The sequence below is a fragment of the Amphiura filiformis genome, chromosome 1, assembly GCF_039555335.1.
Source record: "Amphiura filiformis chromosome 1, Afil_fr2py, whole genome shotgun sequence".
Classification (NCBI taxonomy): Eukaryota; Metazoa; Echinodermata; class Ophiuroidea; order Amphilepidida; family Amphiuridae; genus Amphiura; species Amphiura filiformis.
The window spans coordinates 82,980,564-83,008,334 of record NC_092628.1 but is presented as its reverse complement, the minus strand read 5'-3'; the positions used below and the strand labels follow the sequence as shown (position 1 = coordinate 83,008,334).

The following is a 27,771-nucleotide window of genomic DNA, read 5'->3' as shown; positions in this document are numbered from 1 at the left end:
TGAGTGAGTGAGTGAGTGAGTGAGTGAGTGAGTGAGTGAGTGAGTGAGTGAGTGAGTGAGTGAGTGGGGTGATATATCTCTACCATCAAACCACCGTCCAGTATCACTAACATCAGTGTGCTGTAAGACCATGGAACATGTTATCTTCAAACACATCATGGATCATTGTGACACTCATGATATAATTACCGATGTCCAACACGGATTCAGGCGCAATCGTTCCTGTGAATCGCAATTGTTGGAAACCATCGACGACCTAGCTTTCAATGTTGACAGAGGCTATCAAACCGACATCGTGGTACTAGACTTTCGAAAAGCTTTCGACATGGTTCCCCATCAAAGACTCTTGTCAAAGTTAGAACATCTTGGAATCAAAGGGCCGATACATAGGCCTAGTTGGATCAAGACCTTCCTTACTTGCCGGAAGCAGAAAGTGGTGGTCGACGGAGCGGAATCCGTAGCAGAAGACGCGATATCAGGTGTCCCGCAAGGTACGGTCATGGGACCGCTTCTTTTTCTACTATTTATTAATGACCTGCCTCAATCCATCAAGTCGCAAATTAGGCTATTCGCCGATGATTGTTTGCTCTATCATACCGGCATACGGTCGCAAGCTGACCATAAGATCCTCCAGGAAGACTTACACCATCTAGAACTCTGGCAACAGAAATGGCGAAATGGCTCATGCAATTCAACCCCAGCAAATGCACCGTCATCAGAATGACTAGCACCAGACGTACACCAAAAGTCTTTGATTACTCCTTATGTGGACAGACACTGACTCCGGTTGATTCCAACCCGTACCTTGGCGTCGAAGTCTCCCGCACCCTGTCATGGAATACACATATTGACAAAACAGTGAAAAAAGCAAATTCCGTCATGGGTTTAGTCAAAAGGAACCTTTATGCAGCACCCAAAGACACAAAGATTCTCGCCTACCAATCAATTGTGCGGCCAACTTTGGAGTACGCCGGCTCCATATGGGATCCTTACACAGCTAAAAACATCTCCAAAATCGACTAAGTGCAACGTTCCGCGGCCAGATTTGTATGTGGTGATTACAGTCGTCATAGCAGCGTCACATCAATGCTTAGCGACCTTGAATGGCCAACTCTTCAAGAAAGAAGGAAAGCCTCAAGATTAACAAACCTATACAAAATCAGAAACCAGGAACTTTTGTCAACGCAGCAAATAAAAGGCTGATACCATCAAGGAGCACCCGCATTCATCAGGCGTGTTACAAACATTTGGATGCCAGAACAGAAACATTCAAGAACTCATATTTCCCAAAAACTATAGTCGACTGGAACGCCCTGCCCCCCAATGTCATCGGAGCTACTTCAACAACACAGTTCAAAGCAAGATTGAAAACACATCTGCAGCATAACTATAAACTGACCCTGACCCTCCATTGGCGTGATACTCTACGGAGGCGGTGCCAATTACGAAGCAGAAGCAGAAGCAGAAGCAGAAGTAAGTGAGTGGGGGTGTGAGTGAGTGACTCGAGTGAAGGAGTGAGTGATTGCCCCCCTGGCAAAAATCAGGGCCCCGCCCCCTAGCGCTATTTGGGCCCCCGCCCCCTAGTGCAAGGGAAAAAGATGAAAAAGGAGAGAGAGAGGAAAAAAGGGAGGAGAGAGGGAGAGGAGGGGAAAAAATGGTAGGCCTACTAGGCCTATAGGCCTATATCAAAATGTCTTCAAACCACCGGAAAAAAAATTGGGTCAACCTTTTCGGGCTGTTGAGGAAGGGGCAGAAAAATTTTTGTTTGGTGGATTTGGGCCCACGCCCCATACAGTACAGGCTTTCCCCCCCCGCCCTGGAAAAAAATCCCAGCTACGCCACTGCCTTAGTTGGCATTTTTAGGGGTTGTACAATAATTATGAGATCTGGGGAGGTAAAATTGGGGCTAAGGGGGACGATTTTTGGCAAGCCGAGAGGGGGGTCTATGTCCGTAACCGTAAGGGGATCATGTGCAATAATTATGAGACCTGGGGAGGGTTAAATTGGAGGGGAGTGGCCAGTCAAAATGGGGGCAAGCAAGTTTTGGCAAGATGAGGGGACGATTTTGGGCACACATTCGATATTCATGGGGCGCCTTTTAAATCAAACGCTCTATAAAGATTAGCAAAAACAAAAACGCTTTATGCAAATTTTCCTGCTCACTGCACTCGCAATAATAGGCCTACATCTGCACCACAAGGTTTGCAAATTGGGGGGGGGCAGTGGCGTAGCTGGGATTTTTCCAGGGGGGCAAGCCTGTATGGGGCGGGGGCCCAAATCCACCAAACAAAAATGGGGGTAGGTGCAGGTGGTGCGACGCACCCCCATCGAAAAGAAAGTGTACTTTCAGAATAAAAATATCAAAGAAAAAGAAAAAAGCTAAGTAAATAAGTTTAAATTTTGCTATACAGTGGCCCAAAAGGGAAGATGGTAAACTGGGTTATTACTTTTTCAAAGAAATTGCGCGCTCCACGAGAAAAATTGCTTTTTTATTACTAATTTGGTCTTAATAAAAAAATGAATTTTGGCCACAACTCTTGCTAATTTCCTTGCCCAAAATGAAGGTAAATTTTACTAGTTAAAGGCCAGTACGAGCGTGCAAAATTTTGCAATTTTACAATATTTCGGTCCAAAACATGGTGTTTTGGGGAACATAGGGCCTATATTAGGCAATTTTAGGGGCCTGGACCCGGACCCATCTGGTCTAGTGGTAAATCCGGCCTCAAGTTTGAAATAGCCCCGGGGGGGTCACTCCCATTGTGGCCTGTACACCATCCGCGATAATCAACTTTTGAAAAGCACCCTAAAGAAGGATTTAACCCTTGGCTACAAAACGATACCCTAAACACGGATGTTCTTCTTCCAAATTTCATACCCTAAATTTCATTTCCGCGTATTAGCAATTGCAATTTTGCTACCCTTTTTCCAATATTTCATGTTTTGACACCCTAAACACGTTACGCGCGTATCGTGCCTACCCACGAAAAACTACCCTTTTTACGTGTTTTCATTATCGCGGATGGTGTACAGGCCACAATGGGAGTGACCCCCCCCCCCGGGGGGGAAATAGCTCAATGGTAAATAACTAATCGGCCAATTTTGTGTCGATACTGACAATTTTCGGTTGGCGCATGCAATAGAAACATGTCGGACACAACCTTCTTGACCACCTTTTTCGACTTTTCTTTTTGGGTTGGCCCCCCGGGGGGATCACTCAAATATGACAGTGTATACGCATGCGTGACCAAATTTTTTTCAAATACCCCCTAAACGAGTTTTACCCTACCAGCAAATTTAGCCCCTTAATAAGGTAATTTATATAGAATTTACCCCCATGAGTTAAAAATGCAACAAATGTACCCTTTTTGGACTCGTAATTTACCAAAAATTTGAAAAGGTACCCTAAACAAGTTGTTCAGATTCAGAAAACTACCCTTATTCTTGAAAAACAGTGTTTTTTAGACCCTAAATGCGTCACGCGCGTAACTTGCCTTGCCTAAAAAACACCCCTTTTACTTGTTTTTTGGTCACGCATGCGTGTAGACCATTTATATGAGTGCCCCCCCCCCCCCCGGGGTTGGCCCTTTTATTGTTTTATTGTATTAGTCAATATACTGCTCCTATAGGTGCTTTTGTGCAAAGCATTTCAAAAGATTTCTATTTCTTTGTCTTTTAGAAGTCAAGTATAATTGTCGAGTATATATTGATATTACGGTATATAATAATCGTATATGGAACTACGTATCGTACGGATTCCCTCTTTCCCTTTCCCTTCTCCCCCCCCCCCTCATTTTCCTCTCTCTCTCTCCCTCCCTTCTCTTTTCCCTGTAATAGAGGGGGCGGGGCCCAAATAGACAATTTTTGCCAGGCTTATTGATAATAATCGTAGCTAATCGTATGGTATTGCATCCGGGTATTGCATGATCATATGAGCTCATATGGATTCCCCATCTCTCTTCCCCTCCTCTCCCTCTCTTTTTTTCCTCTCTCAGCTTCTCTCTCCCTCTTTTCCCCTCTTTTTTCCTTGCAATAGGTGGCGGGTGCCCAAATAGGTAATTTTTGCCAGCCTCCGGGGGCATTTGCCCCCCTGTCCCCGACAGCTACGCCACTAAGCCGGGGCAAAGCAATCCCCTCCCGTGGGGTTCATGATTATTGCACAGCGGCCCTATAGGGGATCAAAAAGTTTCTAGTTTGCAAAGGGGGTCCAAAGTTTTGATTCGTGAAAACTAGATTTTCTACTCCAAGATATTTCTGAACACTGACGTACCCCTTTAAACTTGATAGATTGATAGATCTGGAAATCTGATCTGACTGAGTTTCTTCACTCCATGAACAGGCAAAAAAACTTCAAAGTTTCGAACTATAAGGGAGTGTTCATAAATACTTTGGTGGGGGGATCAAATAAAATTTGGGTCATAGAAAGGGGGGATAAAAAATCAGCAGGCCTACATAATCATAGTAGGGGGGATAAAAAAAAATTGAGGGTAGCCTGCCTAAATGTATAGGGTTGTACGACAAGGCATGCACATGCATTCCAAAACTTTTGCGCGTTCCACGCGCATCAGTGCTACGTTATATTCAATTGTTTTTCGGAAGGGGTGGGGTCCCAAATTTACAAGAATTCGGCATCAATAATTGCGACCTCCCTACCCCCTAAACAGGCTAAGTTGTTGAAATCTGTCTTTTTGAATAACTCTCTGTGGTCATCTTGTGACTCCCTATAGGCCTAATAGGCCTACATTTTGGTCATCAAAAAAGTTATGACCCCCCTCCCCAAATTTTCTTTCCAAAAATCTATGACCCCCCCCCGTATATTTGGGACCCCCTTCCGAAGAAATTCAAGAAAATAATAGCCCCGTAGGCCTACTATAACTCCAATGAGTAATATAACTCCAAACAGGGCCGTAGCAAGGTCGAAAAATGTGGGGCGGCCATCACAAATATGGGGCGGCCAAATTACAAATCTATGCCCATATTGAAATAAAGATACAAAGAAAAACATAGCAAATTTCTCAAAAAGTGGGGAAGCATTCGAGTTAACTCGTTACCGCGACCGGTAGGCCTCACTGGTAGTTAAGCCTTGGTTAGTGAGGGGGAGGCTAAACAATTTTGATGATGGATGTTAAAACTTTTCCAACCCCACCAAAGTATTTATGCACACTCTTTAACATCATGGGATCAAAAAGTGTGTAGTTTACAAAATCAAAAAGTTTTTGTTTCGTGAAAATAAAATTTTCCACTCCAAGATATTTCTGAACACCCACCCCCTTAAAGAATTCGATGCTCCTATCTCACTTTGCCCACGCCTGGTAAAGTTAGGTGGCAGTGTTTGTAGATATTGTTGCGATTATTTTTTACAAAATCTTTGAAATGTCATAAAAAATTAGCCATTTTTAAATGGTTTTATATTATGTATACTACACATTTTATGTCGTATGATTCTAATACTGTTTGAGGCATTTTAATAGCAATAGAAACATTGACCAAGAAGTAAAAACACACTCTTACTGGAGGAAAATCAATTACTCCAACCAACAAATCCGACTTTGCGCTTGCGCAGTAAAAGACTGCCAGCTGGTAGAAAAACATAAGACACAGGAACTACGGAATTGTATTATTTACAGAAGTTTGACGATTCAAAGATGCGTATTTTGGAAGAATAGCACTGCTTTACATTAAAGAAGACCAAATACATCGTTACACAATGTTCAATAGGTTTGCGGCGGCTTTACACCACGCCGTGGAGGCGGTACGTAATCTCGAATTTCATGCAATCGTCATTGACGATTCGCGATTTGTTGTTGTTGATGTTGTCATTTTGGCATTCCTTTTATTTTAGGGTTTTTTATTTTTACATGTAATAGCTGCCTTCTGCACTGCTTAGGGTTAGTGTTAGGGATATAACACTGTATTTCCACAAGCCAGCTATAACATGTAAGAATAAAACCCCCTAAAGTAAAGAAACACCATCATTTTTATATGTCAAAAATTTAGTAAGCTTACCGTACGCGTACGCACATGCGTATTGCGTATTTAATATAGAAAAATGATCTAATGTGTGTACATTGTGGAACATTCAACTACGTTTGATACTCAGCGACTAATCATGCTAATACACGAGCGTACAACGCTACGCGTGACGCGTCCATAATTAATAGCAAGCCAAGGTTATCTGCGTGCGTGCTGCGTACATGTACAGCTATACTAAAATAATAGTTTCTCGATCATGAGAGTATGATGTACTGCGTGCACTGCGTAATGTCGCAAGTTTAGTGGAATGACAATATAGCGCGATCGATTGTAAGTAAGATTCACATCAAATCAAAAGTTTTTTTGGGGGACAGGATTTTTTTTCACTGAATGTTAGAAACATTTGGTTTAAATTAGGCCTGGCATTTTCGGGTAATTTTGTACCGGGTACCCGCCGCAATTTTTCGGGCGGGTAACTTGGTACCAAATGCAACAACAAAAATCTAAATGCCAGGATCATTCATGGTTGACCTAAAAAAAAAAAAAAAAGATATTTTGTTATTTTTATATGAAAATTGATAATTTGTATTCATGTCATAGTCTATTAATGATTTCAAAATGTATTGAATTTGAATGCATTTTGAAATCATTAATAGACTATGACATGAATACAAATTATCAATTTTCATATTAAAAATAACAAAATATCTTGAATTTTTTTTTTTTTTTTTTTTTTTTTAGGTCAACCATGAATGATCCTAGCATTCGGTCTAGGTCCAGGGACACTACAAAACCGAAAAAATAAAAAACTTAAAAAAAAAAAAAATTTTTTTTTTTTTTTTTTTAATTCGGGTACCGGGAGGTATTTCCTACCGGGTAATGTAATCTCGGCGGTACCGTTTACCCGACCGAAAATGCCAGCCTTAGTTTAAATCCCATGCAATTGGTGGTCAGATACTCAGATTTGTGCTTGCAGGGCAATGAGGTAAAAGTGCATAGCATGATTTCCAGGTTAAGTTGCAAAAAAGTTTACATGTACTTACAAACTTGTGCAAATCCATGGGGCTTTGAGTTTACACGCGGAAAATGGTATCAACTAACAATCCACATGGAAACTAGGAAATCATGCTTTCCATGACATGGCCATGTGCAGCAGGTTTTTTTTACAACAAGTTACTTACTCACCAATGGGTCACTCCATACCAACTCAACAAATCAGGCACACCATCAAAAAATGGATTTCTTTCTTTTTTGGTGTACTGGAAGATACTTATGAGAAATAGAAATCCTGAAAATTTCAGGTCCCTACTCCATTTCGTTCTCCCGTAAGAGCAATTTTAAATTTTAGGGGGCCTCCGTGAAAACGCGTCGCGCGACGGAAGTCAATATAGAGAGGGCCATAAATATAAAAGTATACCCCTCAGAACCTTCAAACTTGGTATTCTGGGTTACTTTTTGCTGCAGATTTCAAATATTCAAACAGAAAAAGTGTAGCCTGCTCCATTTTAAAGTTATAGGGGCCCAAAAATGGCTCTACATTCCATCTGGACCACTCTTTGGGGGGCCATAAGTCAAAAAGTAAAAATAATTTTATCATCCAAATTTTTGCTAATGATAGCCAACATTAAGTACTACCCACATGTACAATTTTACACTGACTTAAATCATCTTAATTGGATGAGATAGAGTCCTTCCAAAAAACAAATAAATTGTTTTTACTATAACTTGACCCCCCTAAAAACCAATGTCAGACATTCCGAACCAAATTCTGCTTGATATATGTTTGAGTTGGGTCCTTGGTTAAGTCTCCTGAAAAGTTTCATCATGGCTTTTAAGTGTTTTCCTTCTCAAACATATCCATCAATATGGCCTTGTCATGAACTTGAAATGTGACAGTGCATATACATCATATGCATGTAATATGTAGTCGGTACTCATACAAGGAAAAGTTCAGGTATAAATATGATTTAACTTACACCTGTAGACATTTTATAGTGGGTCAGTTAATTTCTAAAAGTTGTAAGTGAAATGAAATAATGTATTCCTTGTTACAAAGTCTTGATATACATGTAGTTCTCTACTATCTAGAAGTTCCGGTGTTGGTACGCAAAACAGTAAATGGAAGATTGATTTATCTTTTCTTTGTGGTCAATATAGGGTATCTGCTGATATTATGCATAAATTAATATGCATTTATGCATTAGTAATATGTATATATGTACATGTAATGTGCATAATATGTAAATTTAATGCATTCAACTGCATAATATCCATGATATGTATATTTAATATGCATAATATGCATACATTAACATTATGTAATATATGTGCATGTAATATGCATAATATTATTACATAATTATGCAAATAATATGCATAATGTAATTTGCATATATGTAATATGCATATATATGTAATATGCATAATATGCATATTTAATATGCATATATGTAATATGCATAATATGCATATTTAATATAGTAATGTGCATAATATGCATATTTAATGTGATAATATATGCAATATGCATAAGTAATTTGCATATCATTGATATGCATATTTAATATGCATAATATGCATGTAATATGCATATATAATATGCTTTTACATATGCATATTATATAATATACATATTTAATATGCATTATGCATATTTAATATGCATAATATGTATACATAAATATGTAATATCCACGCAATATGCACAATATACATGTAGGCCTAAATATATGCATAATCAGAGAAGTATATCAAGACTATGTAACAAGGAATACATTACTTCATTTCACTTACAACTTTTAGAAATTAACTGACCCACTATAAAATGTCTACAGGTGTAAGTTAAATCATATTTATACCTGAACTTTTCCTTGTATGAGTACCGACTACATATTACATGCATATGATGTATATGCACTGTCACATTTTCATGTTCATGACAAGGCCATATTGATGGATATGTTTGAGAAGGAAAACACTTAAAAGCCATGATGAAACTTTTCAGGAGACTTAACCAAGGACCCAACTCAAACATATATCAAGCAGAATTTGGTTCGGAATGTCTGACATTGGTTTTTAGGGGGGTCAAGTTATAGTAAAAACAATTTATTTGTTTTTTGGGAGGACTCTATCTCATCCAATTAAGATGATTTAAGTGTAAAATTGTACATGTGGGTAGTACTTAATGTTGGCTATCATTAGCAAAAATTTGGATAATAAAATTATTTTTACTTTTTGACTTATGGCCCCCCAAAGAGTGGTCCAGATGGAATGTAGAGCCATTTTTGGGCCCCTATAACTTTAAAATGGAGCAAGCTACACTTTTTCTGTTTGAATATTTGAAATCTGCAGCAAAAAGTAACCCAGAATACCAAGTTTGAAGGTTCTGAGGGGTATAGTTTTATATTTATGGCCCTCTCTATATTGACTTCCGTCGCGCGACGCGTTTTCACGGAGGCCCCCCTAAAATTTAAAATTGCTCTTACGGGAGAACGAAATGGAGTAGGGGCCTGAAATTTTCAGGATTTCTATTTCTCATAAGTATCTTCCAGTACACCAAAAAAGAAAGAAATCCATTTTTTGATGGTGTGCCTGATTTGTTGAGTTGGTATGGAATGACCCCAATGTCTTTTGTGGCTAAACTTGATAAGGAGAAGTGTAAGAATATCCTTTTAAAATAAAAATTTGGTTGAAATTTGTTGCCAAAAATGATGTATAAATGTTTTAATTCCACCACATAAATTCTTCTGATCAAACTTGCCACCATTTTCATTTGGCAAACTGCAGCCTGTAGGCCTTTATGTACAGGATGTAACCTAATAGTCTGTACAAGTCTTTAAAAAACAATTTATTTCTTTGATGCACTTCACCGACCATGTGCTTTTCAATATACTGGTAACAGAAATTTCTATACTCACTGAAAGAGCTTGGCTTTAGGTCTACCATATGTGTAATGTTTGGTACACGTTGGTCAATCAGATTATGACATGCTGTCATCTAGCCTTGAGTAGATGGAAAAATGTTGCCAGGTCAAGCTTCAAAATACATTATGGATGGGGAAGAACAGCCTAATCTATTATGTGTTTGGTCAAATTGACTTCTTGCTCCACATGAGGGGTTTAGCACTGACACTTGGGTGCAATACCGTAAAATTACGTCGACAAGCAATCAGCATATATATGCCTCTAAGTCTAAACGAGGTTTTGTTGACACAAGAGACAAGAGGCAGACACTCTCAACAAAAACGTTATTTGGAGTTTGAACAACTATATTACTGATAAAGGCGGCTGTACAAACATGTATATTTGTAAGATCAATCTATTGCAATGTTTTTGAGAAGGGTATTGGCCTTTCATATCTTTCGTTAAAAAAACCCTCGTTTTGAGGCATATGCTTCTAGACGGAATTCTACGGTATATGGAAACATTTATCAGTCTACAAAATATAAACATTCTGAGACATGAATTTGACAAACTGGAAATTGATTTTTGCTTGACAAAGTAAGTAAAACATTTGGGATCATATTTTTCAAAAATGGAATAAGGGTTTTCAATGTATTTTGAAAATGATGGGTTTGTGTGAATTTTCATAATGGGTGCAGTTATCCTTGTTTTGAAATATGTGTATATTTGATAGCTCCTCCAGGTCATCCATGTACACCGTCTTTGTATAGATTAGCGGGACACATCACACATGAAGTGTGATGTGTCCAGACTGGACATACTTTGAGGTGTGAGGGGCTCCTCCTATCCCAACTCCACAGAGGCTGGGGTCGAAATTTGTTTCACCTTGTGAGATTCCATTTGGAATCCATTTTCAAAAATCTACAAGAATCTTTTTTAGATTGACACAAAACAGTTTTGGAGAATCTCTACCAAATTTCTATTTCTAGCTAGGCCTGAGGGGGAGGATTACTAACATTTGGTTTGGTTGGTAGTGTGCAGCTGAGGCTACTCCCACAGAATCTGGTACAAGACTAAATTTAAATTATTTTTCTAATTTTTTTTCTTCTTTAAATGTACATATTAAAGCTGTCAAACATGATTTGAAATTGATGTGTCGCTATGATTGATTGCAGGAAATAGTTTAATTTGACCATTTTAATCAATTACTAATTTTATGTAAATTTATTTTTGCAGTTGGCACCGCAGCAAACACTACTAGAGGATTTTAATTTCCACTGGAAATCAATAACCCATTATTTCATCAATAACAAAGGTGAGTAATAAGGCCATGTGTTTTGAACTTATATCGCCCAACAAAGGTGTGTTCTGCTCAATTCATGTTATCTCCGCCAAGATATTGCCATGCTATTGGTGTCATTTACAGATTTACCAATTGTAGGTCAGCAAACAAGAACTACATGTATTTATCATTTAAAATGGTGGAGTTCTGGTTGATTGAATTCATAAGGGACGGTGGCTGTGGCCTTTGTGTACTTGAACCCTATGGAAGGCATAAAGCTGCACAGTATTATATTGCACTTGGTTTTTAAATTTTTTTTTAATTGCTCCCACTTCCAAAGTATTAAGCCAATGTCCATGCAACTAGGACCCAATTCTTCATGAGGAGAGTTAATTAAGCTATGTTAAAGGTCACAGGTCATTGAGGTCATTTTCAAAAATAAAGTAAATCTGTACAGTATGTCCTACCCCTATAATACAAGTAACATTTTCTGAAGGGAAATTTCATGGGGAGTTCAAATATGATCAGATATTAAAGGTACCAGGTAGGGCTAGATGTTAAAAAATATGGCTTGAAAGTAAAAAAGAAAAAGTAAATGGTCGCATGTCATAAGTTGGGTACAATTTCCATTACATGGTCAAAAATGACAAAAAAAGTGTTTTTGGATATGTTGTATATATTGACAATCTCTAATAATTAACACCATTTTTAACCTTAACACATGCTTAATTTTTGAGATAATGCTTAATTAATAATAAATTAATACACAGGCGTCTATGTAAATCTCAATTTTCAAATGCGTTTTTCTTAAATTGCACTTGAATTACAAAAATGACTGTAAAATTTTTATTTTATGCAAGAATGTCATCAGATTTAGAGGATATGTTCTCAATACATTAATGCTTCAAATGATCTTTTTAAAATAATTGTACGTATGTTAATTACATTGTGAAGGTCAATGACCTTTTTACGAGTAATTAGCGAGATGGTTATTCTATTATTGAGGAAATGAATATCAAGAAGAGAAATGTACATTAGCATATTGCTAAAAATACTGAAATTCAACTAGAATTTCATTAAAAATGAAAAAAAATGGAAGATATAACCCTTTAAGGTGGTAAATTAAATTTGTGACTATTTTTGCATTTTTCTCCAAATATAATATCATACTGGTAACAAAAGTTATTACTACACTGGAATTTCAGTGACTCAAGACAAGCGGTACGTTGTTTATGATAGGAAAAGAGGTACCACTAGAATGTACCTCATTTCGTAACATATAGGCCTATAATGAACCCCTTGTCTTGAATCACTGAAATTTCAGTGAAGTAATTGGATTCCTTGCCCCTATAATATACATATAACTTTTGTTACCAGTGTGTATTACTTTTTGAGAAAAATGCAAAATTAGTCACAAAATTTATTAGGGGGTGTAGTACCACCTTAAGTAGTCAGTAATTGTTTTAGTTGTACAAATTCAACATTCAAAGCTGTCAATACATCATACCCTCCCTAGATTTGAAAAAGTAACCAGTAGTTTTGACATGCTGACATGTGAATTTTCATATAGGCCCTATTGCACACTCCCGCATCCGCCTGCTCCACATCCGCCTGCTCCTCCACCCCTGGCATTTTTCATTTCAACTGATGTGATTTTCTTACTGAATAATGTAAAATTATATGCTTCAGTAGACTGAAAGAGTATAATATTAGGCTTAAAATGAGGTATCAACCACTGCTGTAGGATATGGGGTTACGGAAAACCAATCAAATTTGTATCACAATTTTCAGAAAAGTGTAATCCCTCCACCCTTTTAGCATACCCAACTTATGACATGCGACCAAATGTTAGCTGACATTTATATAGCGCCTTTCCAAATCTTGAAGGATTTAGAGCGCTGTAATTTTGCTGCCATGGTAAATCATCACAATCAGATCGCATCAACTAGGCCAGTTGCAACCGAACCTGGCGCAGACCTATCTGCACCTACATGTAGATTGTAACTTCCACAAATTATCTGTGCAGCTCCCCAAATTCCATTGGGTCAAGGAGGTTTTTGAAATGTCACTAATCACCAATTTTTTGAAAGCAGGAGGAAACCAGTGATCCTGGAGAAAACCTGCAAGAGCGAGCATGGAATAGTGATAAACCAAATGCACATACAGTCCTTGGGCACGGCCGAGGCTTGAAGCCGGGACCTCATTGGTGCAAGGCGAGGAAACTACCGCTGCACCAACTCGCTCTTCACATTACCCCTAAACTTTTTTAAATTACATATTTGGATTCCTAATGCAATTTCCTCTCAGAAAATGTGTAAACTTTGTATGGGTTGGGGAAATAGGTTAGAGTGCCATGCGAATAGAAGATCACAAGGCGTGAAATTTGGACACGTAAAGCGAAGGCTGATGAATTCAAAATGCATAGCTGTGAGCCTGTTTTGTATTAAAGACCAACAATTGAGAAATTCTGCTCATAACAGGCCATCAAATAAACAAAATTATTTTTATAAATAAATAAGTACATTTTCTACTGTTATTGAATGCACGTTCTGATTGTGGCCACTTCTCCTGACTTCTGGACCATAACTCAGTGACATACCTCTTAGAGTAGAATGGAAATTCCAATTTATTTTGATAATGGGGTGTCAGATATACATACATACATCATCATCATTTTATTTCATTCAAATCAACATACAAAATATATATAAAAGACACAAAAATTTGAATGAGGAGATGCTCAAAAGGCCCAAAGGCCTGAAGCGAGCACCCCTTACACTACCCTAAGTTACAACATACAAGTACACAAACTTAACAAATAAAAGAAAAAAGAAAGAGGAGAAGAACATGCAAAGAAAGAACCAATATAAATATTTATAACATTTCAATAAATAGACATTCCACAGTTCACACAAGAAATTGATAGTTGGGGTTGGGGGAGGTCATTAAATAATGCCTAAATATTAGATGTAATTTTTTATTAGACTTTTCTTTATTTGTAACTTAAACTGGTTTACTGATTTTGCCATCTTTATATATTTATCAGTAATATTCCATTTCCTAGGACCGGCAGCTCTTATTGTTTTGTGAGCAAATTCTGTTTTTGTATGACATATATTATAGTCATCGGCATTTCTTGTGTGATACTTATGTCGATTTATCTGCTGCATGAAATAGTTGTCGAATACTACAGGCAGCTGATTTGAAAAATGTTTATACATAAATATGCTTAATTCCATATGATATGTGTCATAAACATTAAGTAATTCATACTTTTAAAAATAGGAGCAGAGTGACATAAATAATGACTATTTGAAATGATTCTAAGTGCCTTTTTTTGCAGTACAAAATCTTCTCTAAGTATTTCTTACATGTATTTCCCCATGCTAAAATAGCATAATTTATATAAGGAAGAATTAATGTGCAATATAGTGAAAATAAAACTTTCTCTGGTACAAAGTGCTTAATTTGGTTTATTACTCCAATACCTCTGGAAATATTCTTTGATATAATAATATATTATTATCTCTTTAAGAACATAACCCTGTCTTAGGTAATCTATCTTAGAAAATAAAATAAAAATCAGAAAATTCCATCAAGACTTTTATAACCATCGGCATCAACCTTCTGATTATGAGATCAAATACCTACTTGAGAATAAAGGTATTGTTTTTAGCCGATGTTGTGCATCTATCGTCTCATATAATAATTACGATGTCATTATTTTTATGTTAAAAATTGATTTGAAATGTTTAATTGATAGATGACAAGAAGCCAGTACAAGAAAGTAACATCCCATCCCATCTTGAGAACATGCTGGCATTGTTGACTCAAGAAGAGAACCAAATGGAAGATAATCAGACTGGACCATGTATGGAACACCTTCTACAGCATAAGATTCTAGAAACGCTGCATACACTAGGCAAAGCTGATGTAAGTTTACTGATAGTGGTAATTGCATGTATAGTATACATTGTATAGTAAGGGACAGGGTTGCTATCCTTTAGGTGTGAAGATGAGATGTTGAAGTCAGATGGATGATGAGGGTTGGTATTATGACTGGGGTTAATGGGTAAGAATTCAGAGATTACATGTATGTTTATCTGGAGCCTACTATTAGGATAAGGGTAAGCATGTAGATTAGCATTAGGGTGCTGTTGCTCAGTGTTTATATATGAGGCCATATCAGGATTTTGGTGCAGCCATAGTGAAAGTGAATTTTAGATTTAACTAGATTCTGAACAGGTTTAAGATTATAGGTTAATAACTGCGCAGCTGTTATTTGGAGGGCATTGTTAAAAATCTTAACATTTTGCCTTTGGAACCGAGGGATATTCCGAGGTCCAAAGCAAAATGTTTAGATTTTTCACAATGCCTGACATATAACTGATGCAAAGTTATTAACCAAATTTATAACCATCATTTTTAACTCCTCACACAACCAAATCTCAAGATCACACAGAGGTCATTGATGGATATCAATAACCTTCGCGCCAGTGTGCATATCATCTAACAAGTAATTTGATTGGGATGCACACATAGTGTAATACGCGGAGGTTATGAATTAATGTTAAGGTGCGAAGGGTATTCAATAGTTGTTTCCGAAAATAGATGCTACGCTCAACTAGTCTGGTGAAGTAAGACATGTATAATAAAGAACTTCCTTTTCCTACTTGATTGCAGTGTCCTCCAGGCATGAAGCAAGTGGTCTTGATATTCTTTACCAATCTTATAGGAAAAATAAAACAACCACTCCTGCCACATATCAATGTATACAAACCAGTACATGTAAGTATTCAAAACTACCAATATCTAATATTATTACGCAGTTGGTCTATATTTTCATTTAATACTTAAAAGGTATAGAAATTTGCAGAACATAAGTTTTTCTCACATGTTAATATTGTACAGTGTATGTTACTATGATTCTGACCAATCTTCCAAATGTTTTCATATTATTTGATGAAGTGTGTGTTACTTTTTTCTTGGCCAGCTTGACAAACAAGAAAAGCCTAGAGGCACAAAGATTGTTCTTAGGACTGTGTTTGACCAATTATGTCAAATAAGCAGAACTATGTCATACTATAATTTAGAGGTTTAAACCTTTGATCACAACACAAAAATTTGCGTACCTGGAATTTTCAGTTGACACTTCGACTTTCATCAGCAGACATGGGAACCCAATTCAGAGGTCAGCGACCTTTCGGACACTTGACCCCAATTCATTCTAATATGTCATACTAGTTGCTTTACTGAAAGACAGATTATTAACATCAAACATGTTGATACAAATGTGAAGTGACTTTGCAATGCTATATTTCTATGCTGTGTAATCATTTGCATAAAAATTAACACAACCTAATTTGATGCTTTATATACTTTTGCAGGGTTTATTAAAAGTGTGTGGGAATGTGAGGGCAGCACCAACAGAACGAGAAGAGATGCAGTTTCTACTTTTAGTCTGCGCCAAGCTTAGACAAGATCCGTATCTTGTTAATTTCTTTTTAGAGGTAAGTCTTTAAGTGTTACCATCTGCATTTGTAATTTTTAAGACACAAAGAAGTACTGGCTTGCAGCATCATGAAATTTGGGGAATGTACAAGCAAAGTTTAAAAGTGTAAATAATATGGGACCAAAGATGTTACACTTGGATACTAAACTCCAGTATCTTTGCATGTCACCCATGGAGGGGAAAATAATGTACCTCCGGATTATTTCATCATGCTCTAGCAAATGTTAAACCAACTGTGTAATACATGGTGGCTATAATGTGTGCTAAGTGCTGCATTCACAAGACTTTGTAATGCTTACAGATGCCAATTATTATTATATTTCTGGGCTTTGCTGATAGATGGCAGTGTCAGTCATCCAAGCAGGTTGTCCCCTTTGCACAAATTTTCAGGTGCATGCACATAGTAATCAGTTTGGTAAATGTGATGCAGAAAAACTGTGCATACACACACTAGTGACATCAGCATGACCAAAAGAATTTTGGTCCCCAGTTTTAACAACCAATAGCTGATATTGCATATACCGTTATGTACGGGGTTACATATAGTGTACCAACTCTCCTAGTCTTATAACAGCTTTATTACCAGTTACTAGAAATTCAACGAATATCAGTTGTTGTAGGAAATAATTTGTGATTGGAATTGAATATTGCTTGGCAAATTACATATTCTTCAACATGTTCAAGTTTATCTTTATAATAGTTCAAGTAGTTCATAGAAACATCATCTTGTTTTTACCTAGTTACCAAAGCCAACACTGAAAAGTAAAGAGCCTGTATCATTGAGCAGTAGCAGTAGTGGAAATCAACCTGAATTCAGTCTAGTAGATTCGCTGTTGAACTTAGCACAAAGTCCAGTAAGTATTGCAGTTCTTTGTTTGTATTGTTTTAAACATATGAAATTTCATAGATTGTTTGTTCTTGTTATTACTTGTCTGTGTATTGATAATATATTTTCTAGCTTTAAAAAACAAACAATTTTGCAAGGTTAAACTGATCACTTTCCAGAATTATATTCCTATGGCACTATTTTTTTATGCTTTAACATGAACGAGTTCTTTTCATCAAAAAGGAAATTGAAATTGATTGGGAATGTATGTGTTCAGTGCTCTATGCCACACCTACAGCTTAAGGTGGTACTACGTACACCCCTTGATAAATTTGTGACTATTTTTGCATTTTTCTTAAAATAATAACACACTGGTAACAAAAGTTATGGATATTATAGGGCAAGGAATCCAGTTACTACATTGGAATTTCAGTGACTCAAGACAAGCGGCACATTATTTATGATAAGAAAAGAGGTACCGCTAGAATGTACCTCATTTCTTAACATATATAATGAACCGCTTGTCTTAAATCACTGAAATTTCAGTGAAGTAATTGGATTCCTTGCCCCTATAATATACATAACTTTTGTTACCAGTCACCGTATAAAACCAGTGTGTTATTATGTTTTGAGTAAAATGCAAAATTAGTAACAAAATTTATCAGGGGTGTAGTACCACCTTAATATTACAAGCAGCTTTGATATTACAAGCATGCAGCTTGCCCCAAACCATTGCACCCAGAGACAGGTTCCTGATTTACATCCGGGCAAACTGTAAAAAGTTTGTGGTATGAGCTCAATATTGAATCACAAAGACTACTGTTCCATATTAAGTTACATAATTTCTGTGTCAATTTGCATTACAGGACACTAGAATAGCAGTGAAGGCCTGTGAAGGTCTTATGCTGGTCGCCAGTCTTCCTGAGAAACTTGCCGCCCAATGTATCACAGAATACACACAATTTTGCACCTTGTTAGCTGAAAGATTATGTACATTATACAATGCCTTGCCCCTCTCCATGGACCCTGTAGATGTGGACAGTGTAGAAGCCAAATGGGGGTAAGTAAATATAGTTGGCTATACTTGAGGGTCTCAACATTATTTGTTGGAGGGCCACAAGAGGGCCAAACATACAGCTTGAGGGCCCACGTTTCTTATGTTAGAGTTAGTCAAGTGCCAAATATCAGTTGTTGGTGCCTGTATGCCGCCTGTTGGAAACCCCTATATGTGCACTAGAAAATATGTATAATTTCTATTATGATGCAAGAAGTCATTTCTTTAAATGATGTTTTAATCATGACTTGCATCATATTATCAATATGTCTATTGTGAAAACAAGCATACAAGTTGTACATATTAGCAACTGTATTCTTGAAGAGGTTCATTAGGTTTGTAGAAACTCATAATATACATTTCATCTTGTCAAAACCAAAAGTTATTTACTGACCTGACAGTTTCGACCATCTTGGACGATGATCATCTTCAGAGTGATGTTTTTCCGGTTTCCGGAAACATTGTTTGGTCAGGTGACCGATCACGTGACTCGCAAAACAGAAACTGAGTTTTGCAAAACAAAATGGCGGCATCAACAAAAGTTGGAAAAATTACAACTTGCTCCGACTTGAAAGGACGGCGAAATACACGGACAATGTTGAATTAAGCGGCGAACAGCTCAAGAAATGGGTTATTAATTTATCGAAGCATAAGCTTACCAAACCACAGGAAAGTGTATTGGCGAAAGGTTTGAATTTCGCTTGGCGCCGAACAAGATCCCATACGAGGAATACATTGTAGCGACTGAACAAGCGTGTCATAAGCTTTCCAATAATGAAGCCACGGTTCTCAGATCCGAAATTGCTGGTGTTTTCACGCAATGCTCGCCCCAAATCGAACATTTCAGCAGAGGAAAGGCGTGCAATCCAAGATCTTAAGAAGGAAGAATCAATACTTATACTGCCAGCAGACAAAGGCAAGGCTAGGTGTGCTTATGGATACAGCTGAATATGAGGACAAAATTCATTCAATGTTATCGGATGGCGCACATACTGAACTGTTGCCTTCTGATCCCACTCAACGCTACAAAAAAGAACTGGTAGCAATACATACTAAGTTGAAAAAAAGAAAAGAAGATTGAAAAATATCAATATGATCTTCTGTTTCCTACGGCGGAGAATATACCAGCGTATCTATGGCACGCCAAAAATACACAAACCGGTAATAAAGTGAGACCGATAGTAGACTATACAGGGACCATAGGCTATCAAACATCGAGAGCCTTAGCGGACATTCTGTCGCCTTTGGTGGGAGGAACTGAACATCATGTCACCAATTCAAAGGATTTAGCGGAAAGTCTAGCAGAAGTCATGATAGAGGAAGGAGAAATTTTTAACTCGCATGACGTTGTCTCGCTTTTTACCAATACGCCTATCGACGAATCGGTTAATGTCATCAAAGCTAGATTACAACAGGATAAGACTCTGCACAAACGGACTCTACTCGCGGTGGGAGACATTATTGATCTTCTGAAGTTTGTACTTACCACCACATATTTTCTGTTTCGTGGAAAAATATACAAGCAGCGATTTGGTGCGGCTATGGGTAGCCCGGTTTCCCCAGTTGTCGCGAATTTGTATTTGGAATTTCTGGAGCAGCAAGCGATAGCCACAGCGCCTTTAGACTGTAAGCCAGCGCCTCTGGAAGCGTTATGTGGATGATATTTTAGAAATTGTAAAGGAAGATCAAGTTGAAAATCTCACCACACACCTCAATCAAACGGACCCCACGGACAGTATCAAATTTACATTCGAGAAAGAGCAAGAAAGATCCATACCGTTTTTAGACACGTTGATTGTGCGCAAACCTGATGGTTCTGTTAAGCTACTGGTCTACAGGAAAGCCACACATACAGACCAGTATTTAAATTTTGCTTCTCATCACACCGTTCATCATAAACTGGGCGTGGTCCGCACACTTTTGGACAGGATGAACAGTGTTGTATCAGAAAAGGAGGACAAAGAACAAGAAGAAGGAAAAATCAAGCACGCACTCAAGAAATGTGGCTATCCCGAGTGGACTTTTAACCATGTCAAGCGCAAGATGGAATGTAAACAGGCTAAAAAGCAAAGTAAGAACAAAAATTCCACGGAAAGAAGCAAAGGACTTGTGATCATACCTTATGTTGAAAAAATGACAGAAACAGCCACTCGCATTTTCAGAAAACACGGCATAGCCACCGCAGTACGCCCACACACCACTTTAAGAAAAATGTTGGTGCATCCTAAGGACAAAAGAGACCCCATGAGTACCACGGACTGCATATATGAAATTCCTTGTGCAAATTGTGATAATACTTATGTTGGAGAAACTGGGCGGCGTTTTGAAACAAGATTGAAAGAGCATAAAAAAGAAACTGAGAAAGTAGCACATAGTAAAGGAACATTTACTCGTCAAACAAGAAAACAGTCGGCTAGCGAACAGTCCAAATCTGCTATCGCGGACCATGCCGTTCAACAAAATCATGTGATTAATTGGAAAGACGCTCAAGTACTTGAAAAGGAATGTAATTCGGGAGCCCGCCGTATAAGAGAAGCCATCTGGATACGGAAGAGAGCACCGAACACAATGAACAGAGACGAGGGGCCCATTATCTTAGCCACGATATCGACCCACTTTTTGGCGCTGGTGCGCCCTCTGTTGGTAAACAGAAGGTGGAGAGAAAAACATCACTCTGAAGATGATCATCGTCCAAGATGGTCGAAACTGTCAGGTCAGTAAATAACTTTTGGTTTTGACAAGATGAAATGTATATTATATTAGCAACTGGTTTCAATGATATCCACCTGATTACCCGAAGAGAAGTTTAATTTAGAAGTATCAATTCCCAGTAGATACCTATTATCAACTCATCACCTTGCACACAAATCTACTAAAATCTAATCCAAAACAAGTTAACATCATTTACCCATTATGATATTTCTTTGTCCACAGCCTTGATGTATATAGCGATGCTGAAGATCAGAACATGTTCCCTGGTAAAAGACAACTGATATCCTTACTCTCCTGGTTTGACTACTGTGACCAGATAGCCCAAAATGCACACCCAATTGTAGCCAAAGCACTTGCTATGTCCATGAAGGAAAGGTTCCTGGTACCCATCATTGAACCACTCATCTTGCAAACGTAAGTTCATCAAATTGTACACGGGTCTATTGTCATAAAAACTGTTAAGACCAGTCTCATGACTAAGTAGGACCAGTGCAAAAGGGAAACACTATAGTAAATTGTTGCAGATACTGCTAACACCAAGAACTATTACAAAGTATTTTACAATCAGCTTAACTCCTGAAAGCCAGATTCCAGAGCTAAATTTGACTGATCAGTGCATTCCAAAAACTCACAAATTCAGAAACTGGTAAATCAACTGTGATGATCATGCTTGATTTCCAGGAGGCATTTGACACTGTCAACTGTTCTATTCTCTGCAAAATTGAAAGTAACAGGGTTTGAGTCGGTAGAGTGGTTAAAAAAAACCCCATATCTCTCCTGTAGACTACATGGATCGAATCCATGGAAAACAGGGTACTGAAAACCAGTACACAATGTCCATATGTGCCATGAGTTAGTTTGTTTACATTGCAGTAATTCCATCAGAATAGTCAATACAGATTCCAAACAGATAAAACTTACCTCATATTAGTTTTAGTTGCCCTTAATAACTCCAAATTGACATGACATTGAATTCTATTTGCTCAATTTCATACCAAAATCAAGGAAAACATGGTTTTGTTATTGCAAAATAACATGGAAATCACACAGGTTAGATCTGGTCACTTGAGGTAATCACTATTGGTAATCCATATTGGTACTTGAATGGCGTGACTCAGTGACTTTCTGCTCATTGTAAGACTCATAGTGTTGTAAACTTGATTGCATAACATTAAGATGCCAACTGATATCCTTTGTATTTGAGTTGTCAAATTTCTGTCATGGACTTAAACAGTAAAAAAAATGTCAACAAAACATGGTACTGCAGAACTCTATGCCTGTGTGTGTGTGTCTGAGGGCTGATCTGAGGGCTGATGACACACATTCGATGGGTGTACCTGTAGACAACAAAATGTTCAAGGTAATGACAAATGTTTTGTAAAGTGCTTAACAATACAATTAGTGGTTATCACTGTAGTCATTTGTGAAGTGACACCCAATTAAGAAATACTTTCCCATGCATGCAACCACTGCCTGTCAAACTTGTTTATTTTTATATGAGCCAACCACAAAATACAGTACTGAAATGCTATTGGTGTCAGTGGGCCTCTGATTAAAGAACCAAATTTAAAGTTGGTGAGATGTTCAGGTGTACGTTAAGTATTATACTTTTTGATATCTGTAGGTCAGAGGTAGGCATCCTTACCAGCACGGCACATTTGGTCAAGTTTTTGCAGATGACGACGTCTATTGACTTACTTGAGGTGTTTGTATACTTCATCTTGGGTAGAGGTACAGAACAGGAAGTACCTGGGATGACGGATCATAAATTGAGACAACGACTCATAGCCAGATGTGATCACTTGTCTGATGAGGTGAGTGTATGCCCTGAGTCTTCTCATATTAAACTGTCAGTTAGTCCCTGTTCATCTATGTATGTTGCCATCTTGCTGCCATTGTGTTAAATATTTACATGCGCATGTACGCAAATAGGCTTTGTTTAAATGTTAGCATCCATTGCCACCTTATGTGCTGTACCAAGTTTGCCAAGTGTACGGCATGTCATGATGGCTCTGATATTCTCAGGTTGCCATTCCAAATTTATGAGATCACAAGGAATGTTAATCAACAATTTTTACTGTCAAGAGCCTTGGTAATAAGTTACATATATGTTAGTTATTTTAGATGTGATTTGGTCTGCTCAGGCTAAGGTTGGAAATCATTCAATTTGAAATAATAAAAAAGGGGAAAAAAGAACAATAAAAAACCAAACCATGACTTCACAATAATAAAGTATGCTAAAGAAGTAGGTTTTCAGTGTTATATACAAAGCATACTTCATTAGCAATAACATAACGCTACTTCAAATGTTACTTACTGTATCAAATCATATCACATTGGCCAGGCATTTACAAAAGTGAATTTGCCCATAGCTAGTCTGATTAGCAAGCTTTAATAATTGTAAAATTCTCACATTTACTTGTCTTTTTTCAGATTATCATCATGTCATTAAAACTTTTTGAAACACTACTGAAGAAGCCTCATGAACACATCATCAACAATTTGGTGCTGAGAAACCTACAAACTAGAGTGTACATTGACAGGACAGCTTTGCCCCCTCCACCTGCTGACAACGAGGGCGCTAGAACTGACGACAATAATGTGGATGATATAGGTGTCAATGATGAAAATGAAGTGCATACAAATCAAGTGAATGAAAACCAAACAGTTGATATTCAACAAGTAGAAAATGAAACAGTTGATGATGACCATATAGAAAATCAAGCGGATTATAGTTCACTTGTAGAAAATCAAGCGGATAATAGTTCACATGTAGAAAATCAAGCGGATGATAATGTACATGTAGAAAATCAAGCGGATGATAATGTAGAAAATCAAGAGGATGATAGTTCACATGTAGAAAATCAAGCGGATGATAGTTCACATGTAGATAATAACACAGGTGATTATCCGCATGTAGACAATGAAGATGTTCATACTCACATAGTTGGAAATCATGGAGATGAGAAACAAGAGAATGAAGCATCCAATCCCACAGAACAAGTTATTGATAGGACAGAACCATTTAGCAATGCACTGTTAGAAAACATTTTTACAAATGGACCAGATACTCTAGCATCAGAAATATTAGAAACACATGAGAATCCAGAGCCTTCATCTCCATTATTTGATTTGTCACCAATTCATATGCCAGTGTCACTACTTCCAACCACTGTGGGTTCTCCAACTCATAGCGATATATCAGCCACACCATCTGCATCTAGTGTGGATAGCAGCGATGATGGTATCGGCATTCACAAAGTTGTCAATTGGTAAGTAATTTTTTTAAGTAGTTCTCATATGTTTTTTAACGCAGGCATATGATGAAATAAACTGAAGGCCCCGTATGCACAAAACAAGTTAGACCAGGTCTAACTTTACACCTGGTCTAAACAATGAGGTACAACAAAGAGTACCAACCTCACATGAACAATAGTGCACCTCCGGATTATTTTGCCCCATGAAATAATCCCAGAGGTACACTATTTTGCTCTCAGTGACAAGCATGCATGGTTAAGTTGATACTCTTTGTTGTCCCTGTAGTTGTACTTCATTGTTTAAACCAGATTTAAAGTTAGACCTGGTCTAACTTGTTCTCTAATATCTTTGATTTCAAAACATAAAGAAACAAAATTTGTATGATTTCTTCACCATCAAAAGCTGTTCTGTTCAATGTATAAATTGTAGATTCCATTTTACTTTCCTTGATGGAGTATTGAGGCATGAACTTCATTGAGATGCAGATATCTCCTTAGGGTTAACCTAGACATATTTCATTCTATTTAACCTAGAGCCTATTCGAATGGAAAATCCCTCGGATATAGGAAATATAGAATAGCACCTCAGAATATACCTCAGAATTACATTTGTAACTATGTCTCTCTGTACCTTGAAACTGGTTTTCCTTTTTTTTTCTTTCAGTTTTTTAACGTTAATGCCAGAGGCATCCAAGTCTTCCTATCTTACTGGTGATGTGGGATATGATATGTATCTTAGAGAAGCTCATAGACAGGTAAGTGTATGACATGTACTATACATGTATATCACAGTTAGTTTAGACTGGAGGGTCCATATGGTAAGCAGATTAAGTGCTTCCATCTATAAAGATGTCATAAATAAAAAGATTTAAACAATATTAATAATATTTTTGTCATTGAAGCCTATGGGAGACAGTCTTGACCCATAATATTTCAGATTCTGTGCACACTATATTTTTGCCTGTAATATTATGGTCTCGGGTGGTTAAACTGTGACCGAAGTTGGGACATATAGACATACTGGTGATACAACTGGAATGTAGTGTAAGATCAAGAGTTTTAATTCTAAATACATGGTATGTAGTGTTATCAACAGGGTTCAAAATACTTTCTGTTTACCAGGGCTATTTTGAACAGTTTATGCCATTGATGGATATTTTCACGTCACCTATGTTGTGAAATTTGGGGGAAAGTCACCCTTAAGGCCATGTGACTTTTTAGAGTTGAAAAGAGTGAAATAAATCAAGCAAAAATATGTTTTAATATTAGCAAGTTGTATTTTATCAGTTTCAAGTGAAAGAATACATCTTAGTGTTGATAAATATTAAGAAATCTCAAATTCGGGCGTGGACGAATGTGTCTTCCATTACTCTGGCCTTAACCCCTGTGTATTTTAAACTCTGGTAGTGTATTGCAATAACTTCTGACATGAATCTTTTTCTTACTATGTTGCAGTTTCGTGAATGTTCTGTGAACTGTTTACCATGGGAATGGCCTACCTACCCTACCCCGCTGGACAAATGTCCAACAGATGAGTCATTCTATGAAGGCACTTTAGTCAAGATGCTGTATGACAAACTGACAAGAATGCTAGATCAGGTACGGGTAGTTTTGCTGAAACTTTTCAGCGTCATGGCCCAGGGCATTGGCTCGGCAGGTGGTGGTAAAGATTCTAAAGTAGCCCAATTTTGAAGCTTCCAAAAAGCTTCCAATACCTATATTTGGGCATATTTATCCGAATTAAGAATACAAATCACCCAATTGGGCAGAAAAGCACTGGAGTTAAGAACTTCCGGTACATAATGGGAAGTTACTGACCGATCAATAAATGTGTCAAATTATTGCCGCAGCCTGACACCAGCAAAAGTAGCCCAATTTTAGGCAAGTAGTGGCATGCCTTTTTGAGTAAGGGCAAGTGATTGCCAAGTAGCCCAATTGTGTGCCTAAGGCATGGTGCTGCATCATTGGATGCGGGGTCCGTTTCTCTTCTGTAGAATGTGCGGCAGCAGGAAGAAAGCTCACAGCACAACAAGGCACCAATTTCATATTAGTAACAGTAGAAGATTAATATTCAATGATGTTAATAATTAATTGTGAACATTTTATGCATGACTTTTTCAGACGTATGAAGTCAATCTACAAGTTACATCTGTGCTGTCCAAGATAACACTATTTCCTCATCCCTTAATACATGAGTACTTCTTGAATCCATTTCTCCCTGTCACACCGGGCTGTAGAACTCTAAACACAGTGCTGCAGAAGGTAAGAAAAAAAGGTTCCATTACAAATTAAAACTGCAGATGAATGATAGGTTGCCCTATCTAGGCATGGAATTGATAATTGTACCATATTACAACCGTGGGAGTAACATGCATGGGCGCTAGTAGTAAATTCCAATTTTCTATGCTTTACCTCACTTGTTCGGCTCAAAATTAAAAAGGGACATATCTGACAGTAAAGGCTAACATTTTATGGAAAATAAATACTAATCTATTTTTACAGAAATGTTATAATATGACTTTAAGTAAGCATAAGTTGAAGCTGAAGTGACTATGACAATTGTTGTTTGTTTCAGGTGATGATTGATCTGACAATGAGAATGAAAGCTATTCCAGAGTTCCAATCACAAGTGATACAAGTACGCAAACAACTGATGGGTATGGCAGATGAGAGAGATGATAGGTAAGGCATTCAAATCTCTCAGCACAAAGGTTAAATGATGTGCTGCATGTGGGCTGTTATATGGAGACATTGGGCTGTTCCAGTTGAAATCTATATACTCCATATGAAAGACATGAACTTAATCTCCCACACAGGGAGTATGAATTTCAAATTGGGTTACCTAAAAGGGTGACTCTTTTTGAAAACTACACCCCCTGTGTGAGAGATTAAAGTCATGTCTTCCATAGGGGATGTATAGATTTTACCTGGAATAGCCCATTCATAATCATCTGGAAAGTGAGAAACAAGAGAACAAAGGGAAATTTGTACCTCTTATGTATACGGGAAAATAGTTCATTCAGACATGTCTTGTGTATAAGGGAAAATAGTTCATTCAGACATCGTTAGTGATCGGTCTTGTATGTTGTGTGTTTAAGTGCACTTCTAAATGTAAGATATACCTTTGATTATCAATGAAAACCTGATGTTCCATTGTTGCTGCTGTGTCTGATGATGGTGGCATTCTACATAGTTTTGGTACAAGGACAAGAGGCTAATTTTATACTCAGGAGAAATTGCTCATTGATCTTCATGA

The 27,771-nt window shown here is 37.5% G+C and overlaps 2 protein-coding genes across 5 annotated transcripts in view; one reads left to right on the top strand and one right to left on the bottom strand.

Annotated features, from left to right (window-relative positions):
• Positions 1 to 27,771, bottom strand: part of LOC140154929 (palmitoyltransferase ZDHHC16-like) — a 191,682-nt gene that overhangs the window by 90,760 nt on the left and 73,151 nt on the right. The window lies entirely within an intron of this gene.
• Positions 5,555 to 27,771, top strand: part of LOC140154895 (FHF complex subunit HOOK interacting protein 2A-like) — a 30,601-nt gene continuing 8,384 nt past the window's right edge. For both annotated transcript variants that reach the window (XM_072177562.1, XM_072177554.1), the window contains exons 1-14: positions 5,555 to 5,749; positions 11,109 to 11,187; positions 14,918 to 15,087; positions 15,838 to 15,942; positions 16,542 to 16,664; positions 17,407 to 17,520; positions 18,359 to 18,552; positions 21,481 to 21,672; positions 22,883 to 23,072; positions 23,692 to 24,530; positions 25,180 to 25,270; positions 25,971 to 26,114; positions 26,637 to 26,777; positions 27,091 to 27,197. In XM_072177562.1, the coding sequence (XP_072033663.1) occupies positions 5,705 to 5,749; positions 11,109 to 11,187; positions 14,918 to 15,087; positions 15,838 to 15,942; positions 16,542 to 16,664; positions 17,407 to 17,520; positions 18,359 to 18,552; positions 21,481 to 21,672; positions 22,883 to 23,072; positions 23,692 to 24,530; positions 25,180 to 25,270; positions 25,971 to 26,114; positions 26,637 to 26,777; positions 27,091 to 27,197 (2,534 nt within the window). In that variant the 5' untranslated portion in view covers positions 5,555 to 5,704. The remainder of the gene's footprint in view (positions 5,750 to 11,108; positions 11,188 to 14,917; positions 15,088 to 15,837; positions 15,943 to 16,541; positions 16,665 to 17,406; positions 17,521 to 18,358; positions 18,553 to 21,480; positions 21,673 to 22,882; positions 23,073 to 23,691; positions 24,531 to 25,179; positions 25,271 to 25,970; positions 26,115 to 26,636; positions 26,778 to 27,090; positions 27,198 to 27,771) is intronic.